Raw genomic sequence first — 14,600 nt, 5'->3', positions numbered from 1 at the left:
GTGGTGGTTCTCACTGAACCAAGTTGTGGTTCAGAAGTCCATGATGAAGATGTCAATATTTTCTTATGCCGCCATGCATTATGATTTCTAATCATGATTTGCCTGCTATATTTTCTACTTTGTTCTTTTTGGTCCCCACAATTGCATATTATGTTCTGACACAAAGGTGTAGTTTTTGACTCACTGGTTAGTTAATCCAAGGATTGATGTGGAAACCAAAGACAACCAGACACCTTTTGAAATCAGAATATCAAATCCTAGCATTGATACTGACCTGTTGCAAGAGCTTCCACAAGCTAGGTTCTACAGTGCAATACCCTGTGGAGAAGGGTTTCTACTGCAGGGTGACTGGTGGTGAGACATGACCACTCCTGCATTCAGGAGACACGTGCTGTTTATTGTCAACATTTTGGTTGTCGTGGCTTGGAAAAGGTCACAGAATGAAACGTGGACAGTAAATGTCACATGCAGAGGTAATGGTGTGTGGGAGTTTACTCCTGTCACCTGTACCAAGTCACCCCACCCCCTCCAATCCTTCATCACATCTAGAGATCAACATAGGTGGTGTGAAAAATGTGTTCTGGGTACAGCCTACCAGACACCCAGACATACAGAATACATGAATGTCTAAATAAGTTTATTGCTAGTGTCACTCTGACTGAGTGACTGACTCACTGACTGACTGACTGATGACTGAGGACTCACTGATTGACTGAGGACTGAGGACTGACTGACTGAGGACTCACTGACTGACTGATGAATGAGGGCTGACTGAGGACTGACTGACTGACTGACTGAATGATTGACTGACTGAGGACTGACTGATGACTGAGGACTGACTGACTGAGGACTGACTGCCTGATGACTGAGGACTGACTGACTGAGGACTGACTGACTGCGGATTGACTGACTGACTGAATGATTGACTGTGATTGAGGACTGACTGAATGACTGAATGACTGATTGACTGATTGACTGAGGACTGACTGACTGACTGAGGACTGACTGACTGACTGAGGACTGACTGATGACTGAGGACTGACTGAGGACTGACTGAGGACTGACTGAGGACTGACTGACTGAGGACTGACTGAGGACTGACTGACTGAGGACTGACTGACTGAGGACTGACTGACTGAGGACTGACTGACTGAGGACTGACTGAGGACTGACTGACTGACTGACTGACTGACTGACTGAGGACTGACTGACTGAGGACTGACTGACTGAGGACTGACTGACTGAGGACTGACTGACTGAGGACTGACTGACTGAGGACTGACTGACTGAGGACTGACTGACTGACTGACTGAGGACTAACTGACTGACTAACTGACTGAGGACTGACTGACTGACTAACTGACTGAGGACTGACTGACTGAGGACTGACTGACTAACTGACTGAGGACTAACTGACTGAGGACTGACTGACTAACTGACTGAGGACTAACTGACTGAGGACTGACTGACTGAGGACTGACTGAGGACTGACTGACTGAGGACTGACTGACTTACTGAGGACTGACTGACTGACTGAGGACTGATGACTGAGGACTGACTGACTGAGGACTGACTGACTGACTGACTGACTGACTGAGGACTGACTGACTGACTGACTGATGACTGAGGACTGACTGACTGAGGACTCACTGACTGACTGATGAATGAGGGCTGACTGAGGACTGACTGACTGACTGACTGAATGATTGACTGACTGAGGACTGACTGACTGAGGACTGACTGACTGAGGACTGACTGACTGCGGATTGACTGACTGACTGAATGATTGACTGTGATTGAGGACTGACTGATTGACTGATTGACTGAGGACTGACTGATGACTGAGGACTGACTGATGACTGAGGACTGACTGACTGACTGAGGACTGACTGATGACTGAGGACTGACTGACTGAGGACTGACTGACTGACAGGACTGACTGAGGACTGACTGACTGAGGACTGACTGAGGACTGACTGACTGACTGACTGACTGACTGACTGACTGAGGACTGACTGACTGAGGACTGACTGACTGAGGACTGACTGACTGAGGACTGACTGACTGAGGACTGACTGACTGAGGACTGACTGACTGACTGACTGACTGACTGACTGAGGACTGACTGACTGAGGACTAACTGACTGACTGACTGAGGACTGACTGACTAACTGACTGAGGACTGACTGACTGAGGACTGACTGACTGAGGACTGACTGACTGACTGATGACTGACTGAGGACTGACTGACTGAGGACTGACTGACTGAGGACTGACTGACTGACTGACTGACTGACTGAGGACTGACTGACTGACTGACTGACTGACTGACTGACTGACTGACTGACTGAGGACTGACTTACTGAGGACTGACTGACTGACTGACTGATGACTGACTGAGGACTGACTGACTGACTGACTGACTGACTGACTGAGGACTGACTGACTGACTGACTGACTGAGGACTGACTGACTGAGGACTAACTGACTGACTGACTGACTGAGGACTGACTGACTAACTGACTGAGGACTGACTGACTGAGGACTGACTGACTGACTGACTGATGACTGACTGAGGACTGACTGACTGAGGACTGACTGACTTACTGAGGACTGACTGACTGACTGAGGACTGACTGACTGAGGACTGACTGACTTACTGAGGACTGACTGACTGACTGAGGACTGACTGACTGATGACTGAGGACTGACTGACTGACTGACTGATGACTGAGGACAGACTGACTGACTGACTGATGACTGAGGACTGACTGACTGACTGAGGACTGACTGAATGACTGAGGACTGACTGACTGACTGACTGAGGACTGAATGAATGAGGACTGACTGACTGACTGACTGAGGACTGAATGAATGAGGACTGACTGACTGATGACTGACTGACTGACTGACTGAATGACTGACTGACTGACTGACTGACTGACTGACTGAGGACTGACTGAGGACTGAGGACTGACTGACTAACTGACTGAGGACTGACTGACTGAGGACTGACTGAGGACTGACTGAGGACTGACTGATGACTGACTGATGACTGAGGACTGACTGACTGAGGACTGACTGACTGACTGACTGACTGACTGACTGATGACTGAGGACTGACTGACTGACTGAGGACTGACTGACTGACTGAGGACTGACTGACTGACTGAGGACTGACTGAATGACTGAGGACTGACTGACTGACTGACTGAGGACTGAATGAATGAGGACTGACTGACTGATGACTGAGGACTGACTGACTGACTGACTGAATGACTGACTGACTGACTGAATGACTGACTGAGGACTGACTGACTGAGGACTGACTGACTGACTGAGGACTAACTGATGACTGACTGATGACTGAGGACTGACTGACTGAGGACTGACTGACTGACGACTGAGGACTGACTGACTGACTGAATGATTGACTGACTGACTGACTGACTGAATGACTGTGTGGATGAGTAATACTGGTCTTTAACTGATCAGTCTTGAATGATAAGAGGAGTTGAACTATTTTTTCAGAGAATCTAACAGACTGTGGAAGAAGTGTTAGGCAGATATTCAATATGTACTTCAGAGCAAGGACATACTGTAGTTTTAAGTTTTGCAGGATAACTTTTCTCATCACTAGCTGGCATAGCCACAAAGTAATAAAATATTATTTAAAACCTAACTCTCAACTTAACCACACTGCTAACCCTAATGCCTAACCCTACCCTAACATTACATTAAGACCAAAAAGCAATTTTTGTTTTCATGAATTTTTACAATATAGGCAATTTTGACTTTGCAGCTAGCCCATCTAATGGAAATTGCTCAGTTCTGCCTCAAGGACAAGACTCGTCCCAACAATTGTCAACCTGCTCAAGTTTCAAAGTTTCTTTGTCACGTGCAAAGGATGCAAGCTTTTCCCAACATTGAATGCAGTAGTCAATTACAAAGTGAGAGGAAATGTGTAACGGGGTGAGTGACTGGTTGCCGGGAAGTCAGGCGCAGGAGAGCAGAGATGGGTGATAACAGTAGAACTTTAATATACACCCTGGCTCAAAGGCACAGGCGAGGCAGCACAAAGCACAACCACGGTAACATGAACCGGATTAAACAAAACAGGTTATAAACAAACCTAGCGCAAGCCAGGCTGTAGCGTAACACCCTACACAAAGAACAATTCCACATACAGACATGGGGGAAACAGAGGGTAATGTACATTTAGTCTGATGAGGGAATGTGAACCAGGTGTGCGGGAGAACAAGACAAAACAAATGGAAAATTAAAGGTGGCGCGGCGATGGCTAGAAGACCGGTGACGTCGACCGCCGAACGAACAAGGAGAGGGACCGACTTCACAGAAGCCATGACAAAATGATATAAAGTAAAAATATAAAGTAATAATATAAAGTAAACATGAAAACACAAGCTACAGTGGCAAGAAAAAATGTGAACACTTCGGAATTACCTGGATTTCTGCAAAAATCAGTCATAAGATTTGATATGATCTTCATCTTAGTCACAACAATAGACAATCACAGTGTGCTTAATAAACTGATAACACACAAATTATTGTATTTTTCTTGTCTATATTGAATACATCCTTTAAACATTCACAGTGTAGGTTGGAAAAAGTATGTGAACCCCTTGGCTATTGACTTTTCCAAAAGCTAATTGGAGTCAAGAGTCAGCTAACCTGGAGTCCAATAAATAACACGAGATTGGAGATGTTGGTTAGAGCTGCCTTGCCCTATAAAAAAACACTTACAAAATTTGAGTTTGCTATTCAGCATTGCCTGATGTAAACCATGCCTCGAACAAAAGAGATCCCAGAAGACCTAAGATTAAGATTTGTTGACTTGCATAAAGCTGGAAAGGGTTACAATAGTATCTCTAAAAGCCGTGATGTTCATCAGTCCACGGTAAGAGACATTGTCTATAAATGGAGAAAGTTCAGCACTGTTGCTACTCTGCCTAGGAGTGGCCATCCTGCAAAGATGACTGCAAGAGCACAGAGCAGAATGCTCAATGAGGTAAAGAAGAATCCTAGAGTGTCAGCTAAAGACTTACAGAAATCTCTGGAACATGCTAACATCTCTGTTGATGAGTCTACGATACGTAAAACACTAAACAAGAATGGTGTTCATGGGAGGGCACCACGGAAGAAGCCACTGCTGTCCAAAAAAAACATTGCTGCATGTCTGAAGTTCGCAAAAGTGCACCTGGATGTTCCACAGCGCTACTGGCAAAATATTCTGTGGACAGATTAAACTAAAATTGAGTTGTTTGGAAGGAACACACAACACTATGTGTGGAGAAAAAAAGGCACAGCATGCCAACATCAAAACCTCATCCCAACTGTAAAGTATGTTGGAGGGAGCATCATGGTTTGGGGCTGCTTTGCTGCCTCAGGGCCTGGACAGTTTGCTATCATCGGCGGAAAAATGAATTCCAAAGTTTATCAAGACATTTTGCAGGAGAATGTCAGGCTATCTGTCTGCCAATTGAAGCTCAACAGAAGTTGGGTGATGCAACAGGACAATGACCCAAAACACAGAAATAAATCAAGAACAGAATGGCTTCAACAGAAGAAAATACGCCTTCTGGAGTGGCCCAGTCAGAGTCCTGACCTCAACCCGATTTAAAATGCTGTGGCATGACAACGAGAACAGTTCACACTAGACATCCTAAGATTATTGCTGAACTGAAACAGTTTTGTAAAGATGAATGGTCCAAAATTCCTCCTGACCGTTGTACGGGTCTGATCCGCAACTACAGAAAACGCTTGGTTGAGTTTATCACTGCCAAAGGAGGGTTAACCAGCTATTAAATGTAATGGTTCAAATACACTTTCCACACTTCACTGTGAATGTTTACACAGTGTGTTCAATCAAGACGTAAAAATGTATAATTGTTTGTGTGTTATTAGTTTAAGCAGACTGTGTTTGTTGTTGTGACTTGATGAAGATCAGATAAAATGTTATGCAGAAATCCAGGTAATTCCAAAGGGTTCACATACTTTTTCTTGCCACTGTATATACAGGCTCAGTGTTAGTACCAAAATTACAATGTGCAGGGGTAGTTGAGTAACTGTTGCTTCGATGGTGATGAATTCATCTCCAACAATAATTTTAAAAAGTAATAATTTTAACAGGTGCCCTTATACTTATAGATGGAGTTCATTCTCCATATTTACTTCAGCCTGAAACAGGTTGACAACTTCACATTCTTAAATTCTTTGCACGAATTGGTATTTTGTTTTGTAATCAGATCAGATCTGCAATAGATATGATGTGAAAAGATCTAATGTTATTGGTCAAAATACCAATTAGTGGAAAAAATATCTGAATTTGTCTGCCTGCGTAAACGCAGCCATAATGGGGTTAGATTGTGCTAGGAATATTCTCAGTAACTATTCGTTTTTATCCAACTCTTCATGATGCATACTGATATAATAGAATGTTAATATGGTTTCCCTGTTTGAATCAGTTTGGTTTCCCTGTTTGAATCAGTTTGGTTCCCCCTGTTTGAATCAGTTTGGATCCCTGTCCCCCTGTTTGAATAACACAAAACCGCACCACTACTCTCAGGAAGACGTGTGTCACTCTGTCATGATGTACTTTATAGTGGGAGTAATTCAGATTTAATTAAATGCAAGACAGAATGTGACAAAAAGCTATATGAGATATGAGAGCATCTACCAAACTTTGAATCTATCCATTTGATTCATTGGAAATATTAATTTCACTCTACTGTTATGTATAGTGAGAGTTAGTGTTGCCGTAGTGCTTCTAGCTATTACAACGGTACTGTGTTTATATCAGAGTATCTTTGACAATTGAGCTTGTGTTATATGCTTGTATTTTCCTGTCAGTTGTGGAAGGACTGTTTTAGTTGTATTCTGTACCTGTCTTCGGCAGGCTTTATACTGGGTCTATATCAATAGCCAAAACTGTTTATTTCTGGTTTAGTTGTTTATACACTGTCTGATTGGGGGGGACACAGAGAGTATGGTGGCGTTTCCTTTGTGATGATTGGATCTGGCTGAGATGATGCATATGATTAATCTGATGTGTAGGTAACTGAATGTACGTACAGTTGAAGTCGGAACTTTACATACACCTTAGCCAAATACATTTTAACTCAGTTTTTCACAATTCCTGACATTTAATCCTAGTAACAATTCCCTGTCTTAGGTCAGTTAAGATCACCACTTGATTTTAAGAATGTGAAATGTCATAATAATATTAGAGAATGATTTATTTCAGCTTTTATTTCTCTCAACAAAGTCCCAGTGGGTCAGAAATTTACATACACTCAATTAGTATTTGGTAGCATTTCCTTTAAATTGTTTAACTTGGGTCAAACATTTGGGCTAGCCTTCCACAAGCTTCCCACAATAAGTTGGAGGAATTGTGGTTCATTCCTCCTGACAGAGCTGGTGTAACGGAGTCAGGTTTGTAGGCCTCCTTGCTCGCACACGCCTTTTCAGTTCTTCCCACAAGTTTTCTATAGGATTGAGGTCATGGCTTTGTGATGGCCACTCCAATACCTTGACTTTGTTGTCCTTTAGCCATTTTGCCACAACTTTGGAGGTATGCTTGGGGTCATTGTCCATTTGGAAGACCCATTTTCGGCCAAGCTTTAACTTCCTGACTGATGTCTTGAGATGTTGCTACAATATATCTGCATGATTTTCCATCCTCATGAATCCATCTATTTTGTGAAGTGCACCAGTCCCTCCTGCAGCAAAGCACCCCCACAACATGATGCTGCCACCCTCGTGCTTCACAGTTGGGATGGTGTTCTTCAACTTGGAAATTGCTCCCAAGGATGAACCAGACTTGTGGAGGTCTACAAATTGAAATACATCCACAGCTACACCTCCAATTGACTAAAATTATGTCAATTAGACTATCAGAAGCTTCTAAAGCCATGACATCTTTTTCTGGAATTTTCCAAGATGTTTAAATGCACAGTCAACTTAGTGTATGTAAACTTCTGACCCACTGGATTTGTGATGCAGTGAATTATAAGTGAAATAATCTGTCTGTAAACAATTGTTGAAAAAATGACTTGTGTCATGCACAAAGTAGATGTCCTAACCGACATGCCAAAACTATAGTTTGTTCACAAGAAATTTGTGGAGTCTTGTGACTTCAACTATATGTATGTATGTGTATCATCATCATTATTATAGCTAAGATAAATTATTTTATAGATATACTTCATGTGTGTGTTAGTTGACTTTGTGCCATTCATTAGAGAGGACTTTTTCAATAATAAACTGTTGGATATGAAAGTTCGGTGTTTATGTTTATTGCCTGGAAAATAAGCAGATTTTCCTCCCAATTCCTGTGAGGGTCGAGGTACATTTATTAATTTGCTTTTTCAATTGAATCACAGAAGATCCAAGATGTTTTTCTTAAATGAACAACATGCCAACGTAACATGATGCTATTATAGTAGCATTATTTCATTAGCATAATTGAATAACATTAGCTGAATTGAATAAACCAGAAATCCACATACAGTGCATTCGGAGAGTATTCAGACCCTGAATGAAGCATGGTGGTGGGAGCATCATGCTGTGGGGATATTTTTCAGTGCCAGGGACTGGGTGACTAGTCAGGATCGAGGGAAAGATGAACAGAGCAAAGTACAGAGAGATCCTTGATCCTTAATGAAAACCTGCACACCTTCCAACAGGACAACGACCCTAAGCACACAGCCAAGACAACGCAGTAGTGGCTTCGGGAAAAGTCTCTGAATATCCGTGAGTGGTCCAGCCAGAGCCCGGACTTGAACCCAATCAAACATCTCTGGAGAGACCTGAAAATAGCTGTGCACTCCCCATACGACATGACATAGCTTGAGAGGATATGCAGAGAAGAATGGGAGAAACTCCCCAAATACAGGTGCCAAGCTTGTAGCATCATACCCAAGATTCAAGGCTGTAATCACTGCCGAAGGCGCTTCAACAATGTACTGAGTAAAGGGTCTGAATACTTATGTAAATGTGATATTTCAGTTTTTTATTTTTAATAATTTTGCAAAAGTGTCTAAAAAACTGTTTTTGCTTTGTCATTATGGGGTATTGTGTGTAGTTTGATGAGAGGGGATTTTTAAAAAACAAGGCTGTAATGTAACAACATTTGGATGAAATGAAGGGTTCTGAATACTTTCTGAATGCACCCTACCTCTTAGTGAAGTGTCCCACAGCAGAGCAGCTACAGGTTGCCTACTATCATGTCACAGGTTATAGTGTAGGATAGGACAGTTTACATGCTGGAAACGAGGCTTACTGCTATTGCTCTTTCCTACGGTAGAAGGCTCTTTCCTCGCTCGCCTAAATATTCAGTGCTGCAAAGAAAAGGTTCGCCCATGGCCACAGTGTATATTCGCGACTGCACACTCCATTTCACTATCTCCGGATTTAGTGCTCTCAGGCACATGTTTATATGACCATTTGTGACTACGACTGATAACAAAACTGCGTGTTTCAGTCAATTATGAAATTAGAAGAAGACGGAATCTAAATCCAACAGGCGCTGGCTGGCAACGAGGTATTTCATTTTTCTGTCTGACGATTGATCAGAGACAGATAGAGGGGGGTATTGGGATTGGGGAAGGTATCCTCCATTTTAAAGGTTGTGGGGAACAATACAATAAAACACTGTTTGGGAAAGTGAGCTGTTATCAGTGACCTACATGTCAATCTGTCGATGTTGTGAAAGTATCATGGTAGAAATTACATAATATATTGACAGGGTAGGTGTTAAATACCTAACCGGCCCGCGGTAGAATGTAAAATGTAGGCCTACATGCTCGCTACATCGTTTTCATTCAAGGCTATGCACTAGGCAAACACATTCACCTATCTATGCAGTCATCACAAAAATATACATTTTCTTGGCTCAATCTGATGCACGTGCAAATTGACTGTCGGTGAGTGATTGTTATTGCTGTTGCTGTACTGAGTGGCTATAATAAATAGTGCTTTATTGGTCGTCCTTGGCTATTTGCATTCCCCAGCTTTGTAGACACGGGAGCTGTCCAGTAGCAGTGGTGCTGAAATCAACGGCTGCAGAACATTGGCCCAATGGGCTTTTCGCCGCTATCCAGTGCTGAAATTATTCTGGTTCTAGATACATACACCTTTCCGTTTACATGTCAGTTAATTCAAGGTTTTAATAAGTGCAATTAATTACACGAGCCTTACGTTAACTAATTGTTGTAAGAGCCTAGCAAGCTACTAGCCATTCAATGTTAGGTTAATCCGGAAAAGATAACTGCAGTCTCAAATTGTAAAAACACATAATATTGTGTTTTTCTTCTGTAGATTAACCCCCGGACCTGACTTTGGCTTGGTCTTATCATTCGTAAGTGTGGCATTGGAACAGAACAGCATTTCTGTACTTCTATTTTGAGTTACAGTAATTCCCTCAAACATCTCAGGACAGGTTTTACATGTTCTGCCGCAGGTGGTTCTAAAACAGTTCTACCTCCTTCCATTTCCTGTCTCACCATTTCCAGGGAGTGGAGAATTTTTAAATGTTTTTTGTTTACAGGAGACACCATGAGGAAGTGCAGTCCCTGGACGTTTCTCCCTATCATGTACTCTCTCTTCACAGCCGCTGGACTCTGGGTTGTGTAAGTGTCTTATTTTTCCAGATCTCACGCACCATTCGGCTTTACAGCTGTGTGTGACTTTAACATAAATTACTTTGGTTACAGGTATTTTATAGCTGTTGAAGATGAGAAGATAACACCCCTGAGTTCAGAATACAAGTAAGGTGGAATATAAATGAAGAATGTAGAAATATGTTATTCCAGTCATTATGACCATGCACTATTTCTAAACATTAGATGCAATTTTTCACAGGCGATCTGGAACTAAATCCCCTCCATATATAAGGTACACAGCCTATGAGTACCAACCTAATTGGTTAGTGATCTTTACCTAGGATTCGTGCTTCCTGTCAATACAATTCTCTCTCTCTCTCTCAGCATTGCAGGCAATGCTCCCCCAGCCAGCTGTGTTTTTAGCCAGGTCATGAACCTGGCTGCCTTCGTAGGTAAGCCTGATGCATGTTCTCCTATCTTCTATCATAGAAAGTTTACATGTACATGAAAACATATTGGACATTGTACCATAATAATGGCAGGATATGAGATGGACGATAGAGACAAGAATAGAAACAACAGGATTATAAAATGGGGAAGTACTGTCTATTGATTTGGATGGATTTACAGTCAGCAGTTCCAGCAGCAGAACATGTAATGCTCATTACAAAGTTATTGATGAGGTTAGTATTGAGCAGAAACAAAAGCCTGCACACCCTGTGGGTCCCCAGTACAAGGAATGAAATGGCTAGAGAGACTGCCAGAACAGAGAGATCCCTTATGGGTCTTCTCCTTTCAGGGTTCATCATTGGTGTCCTCAGATACCTGCAGCTGAAGCCCCGGGTCCATAAACCCTGGCTCAATATTGGCAGTCTGGTGGCCCTGTCCCTGGCCTGCTTCGGCATGACCTTGGTGGGAAACTTCCAGGTAGGAGTCGCTGGCTCTGTCCAGAAAATAAACCTTCAGCCCCTAGACACTTCCCCTAGTCCCTAACTTCCCCTTTCCCAAACTTGGTCCTTGGGACCCAAAGGGGTGCACGTTTAGTTTCTTGCCCTAGCACTACACAGCTGATTCAATCAATCAACTAATCATCAAGCTTTGATTATTTTAATCAGCTGTCTAGTACTAGGGCAAAAACCAAAACATGCACCCAGGGCGGGCCCCAGGACCGAGTTTGGGAAACACTTCCTTAACCGCTAGACCAGGGCTCTCCAACCCTGTTCCCAGAGAGCTACCCTCCTGTAGGTTTTCGCTCCAACCCTGTTCCCAGAGTTCTACCCTCCTGTAGGTTTTCGCTCCAACCCTGTTCCCAGAGAGCTACCCCCCTGTAGGTTTTCGCTCCATCCCTGTTCCCAGAGAGCTACCCCCCTGTAGGTTTTCGCTCCATCCCTGTTCCCAGAGAGCTACCCCCCTGTAGGTTTTCGCTCCATCCCTGCTCCCAGAGAGCTACCCCCCTGTAGGTTTTTTTTCGCTCCAACCCTGTTCCCAGAGAGCTACCCACCCCCCTGTAGGTTTTTTTTCGCTCCAAAAATGTTCCCAGAGAGCTACCCCCCTGTAGGTTTTCGCTCCAACCCTGTTCCCAGAGAGCTACCCCCCTGTAGGTTTTCGCTCCATCCCTGTTCCCAGAGAGCTACCCCCTGTAGGTTTTTTCGCTCCAACCCTGTTCCCAGAGAGCTACCCCCCTGTAGGTTTTCGCTCCAACCCTGTTCCCAGAGAGCTACCCCCCTGTAGGTTTTCGCTCCAACCCTGTTCCCAGAGAGCTACCCCCTGTAGGTTTTTTCGCTCCAACCCTGTTCCCAGAGAGCTACCCCCTGTAGGTTTTTGCTCCAACCCTGTTCCCAGAGAGCTACCCCCCTGTAGGTTTTCGCTCCAACCCTGTTCCCAGAGAGCTACCCCCCTGTAGGTTTTCGCTCCAACCCTGTTCCCAGAGGGCTACCCCCTGTAGGTTTTCGCTCCAACCCTGTTCCCAGAGAGCTACCCCCTGTAGGTTTTCGCTCCAACCCCAGTTATAACTAACCGATTAAACTTTTCAACCAGCTAATTATTAGAATTAGGTGCGCTAAATTTGGGTTGGCACGAAGGAGGTAGGCTCTCCATGAACAGGGTTGGAAAGCCCTGCCCTAGACTGTCCCTGGCGTACTTCGTAGGAGTCACTAGTCTTACACAACCCTTAGCCCCTACATACAGACCCAAAACGTTTGAGAACCACTGACAAAATCTACAAAAACCTCATCTTGGTATGCAGTGATAATCAGAATTTTATCAGTGTGTGTAGCAGGGTCACAGTAATGAAATGAAACAGATAACAGCCATCCATGTCTGTCATCTGTCTGTAATGTGTCTGATCCAGCTGTCAAATGACGAGGAGCTCCACAACATTGGGACGTCCATGACGTTTGGCCTGGGGACGTTGTTCTGCTGGGTGCAATCTGTCATCACCCTGAAGGTCAACCTGAGGAACGAGGGCCGGAGGGCGGGCATCCCTCGCTTCCTACTGTCAGGGGCTGTCACCGCCTGCATGCTGCTCTGTATCCTTCCTCTGGATTGCACCAGGGACTCACTCTGTCACTTAGTAATACCCATAGTAATGAGGGCATTACTATGGGTATGTTGGCTGGATACAGCTGTAGTAGTGGAAACCTTTCTTTCACTTATTCAGTTAAATCAGTGTTTACCATGAAAGAGGAAGCCAGGAATTACGCATTTTGAAAGTACATTTTGTAGTGTTTGTTTGACCCTTAACCCCCACCCCGTTCAGACTTTGCCCTAATGGCGCAACGTCTTCACATGCACGCGGCGCGGGCGCAATGGGCGCTGGTCATGTTCTTCCTGGGCTTTCTCGCCACCTTTGCCATCGAGTTCAGACACTACCACTTCGAGATTGTCTGCACCGACGACCGTGATCCACCTCTCAGCCTCTCAGAAACCTTCTCCGAGGTGTCAGAGTACCAGTCGGACCAGCTATAGGGCGGCTCCAGAGAACAGAACCAGCTATAGGGCGGCTCCAGAGGACAGAAGCAGATATAGGGCGGCTCCGGAGGACAGAACCAGCTATAGAGCTTTGGCGTACTACAAAAGTTAGCTTGCCTGTGGTTGTCAGTTGGGGGTAATTTACAAATTAACATATTTGTAAGGGCTCCAGTTTGTCTCTGTTAGTTACTGAAGAAGAGTTAGTTAAAAACTACTGCATGTCTGAACACAGCCTGTGAACGACTGTCTTTCTACTACTACTGTACCTTGAGGTGATATTTCAAAAGCAACAAACTCTTTCCATGAGCACAAAGAAGGCATCATTATCTTTGTCAACTCATCAACAGTAACAGGGATGTTCGCTAAAAGTTGCTAAATGGTTTAATTGAAGATGGCTGTTTTATGTAGCTGTGAGTTGTAGAAGGATAGATATCTCAGATTGATAGTGACACTACCCCACTGACCTTCCTTTCATATGAATGCAGCCAAATCCTCAATAGAATGTGTGATGGGAGTCATCACCACTCCCATTTTGAGTCTTCTCATTCTACCGACAGAGGTATTCTGCTGCGTTCTCTCTATTTCCTGTCCGTCTGTCTACCTCCCTCTATTTTCAATCTGAATTAAGACAGACAACAGTTTGTGATGAAGCCGATCTCAGCTTCTCTGTGAAGATGAGTAGTACAGTAGTATTATCATCCAGGTACAATGATGCCATTTTGAACCATATCACTGTTGCACCCATTAAACACAAGTCATGGGAACCTTTTTCAGTGTTCTCTCTATTTCACATTTCTTAGTACAACACTAGGCTTTATTATTACCATTCAAGCATAACAGACAAATGCATCTTAGTGTTGTACTGCTGTTTGTTAGAACATTACAATTATATTTTACAATAAAACTTGTCTTTGCATTCTGATTGATGGACTTGTTGAGTATAGCCCAATCCTGTACATGTTTCAAAGTGACTCAATGTACAAAACCCGCTGTGCAGTGATGTAGCAC

General features: G+C 43.8%; 1 protein-coding gene across 3 annotated transcripts; it reads left to right on the top strand.

Moving 5' to 3' along the window:
* The first annotated feature begins 9,104 nt into the window (after positions 1-9,104).
* On the top strand, positions 9,105-14,514 carry LOC118372721 (transmembrane protein 150C). 3 transcript variants are annotated; one of them, XM_035758704.2, is made up of 10 exons: positions 9,105-9,562; positions 10,032-10,168; positions 10,339-10,378; positions 10,568-10,649; positions 10,734-10,787; positions 10,882-10,914; positions 11,007-11,074; positions 11,422-11,549; positions 12,973-13,150; positions 13,381-14,514. In XM_035758704.2, the coding sequence occupies exons 4-10, from the start codon at positions 10,576-10,578 to the stop codon at positions 13,587-13,589; spliced, it is 744 nt and encodes a 247-aa protein (XP_035614597.1). In that variant the 5' UTR covers positions 9,105-9,562; positions 10,032-10,168; positions 10,339-10,378; positions 10,568-10,575; the 3' UTR covers positions 13,590-14,514. The 3 variants fall into 3 exon arrangements, with proteins under 3 accessions (XP_035614597.1, XP_035614598.1, XP_035614595.1); XM_035758702.2 differs by lacking the exon at positions 10,032-10,168 and having other exon boundaries at positions 9,106-9,562; XM_035758705.2 differs by lacking the exons at positions 10,032-10,168; positions 10,339-10,378.
* The last annotated feature ends 86 nt before the right edge of the window (positions 14,515-14,600 follow it).

The sequence above is a fragment of the Oncorhynchus keta genome, chromosome 12, assembly GCF_023373465.1.
Source record: "Oncorhynchus keta strain PuntledgeMale-10-30-2019 chromosome 12, Oket_V2, whole genome shotgun sequence".
Classification (NCBI taxonomy): Eukaryota; Metazoa; Chordata; class Actinopteri; order Salmoniformes; family Salmonidae; genus Oncorhynchus; species Oncorhynchus keta.
This window is presented reverse-complemented; position numbering and strand designations above follow the sequence as displayed.

Bases quoted from the DNA above. Each gene is read 5' to 3' on its own strand.
- LOC118372721 (XM_035758705.2), top strand. From the start codon at position 10,576: ATGAGGAAGTGCAGTCCCTGGACGTTTCTCCCTATCATGTACTCTCTC. The intron at 10,915-11,006 runs GTACACAGCCTA...TCTCTCTCTCAG, and splicing joins AAATCCCCTCCATATATAAG to CATTGCAGGCAATGCTCCCC. The intron at 13,151-13,380 runs GTATCCTTCCTC...CACCCCGTTCAG, and splicing joins CACCGCCTGCATGCTGCTCT to ACTTTGCCCTAATGGCGCAA.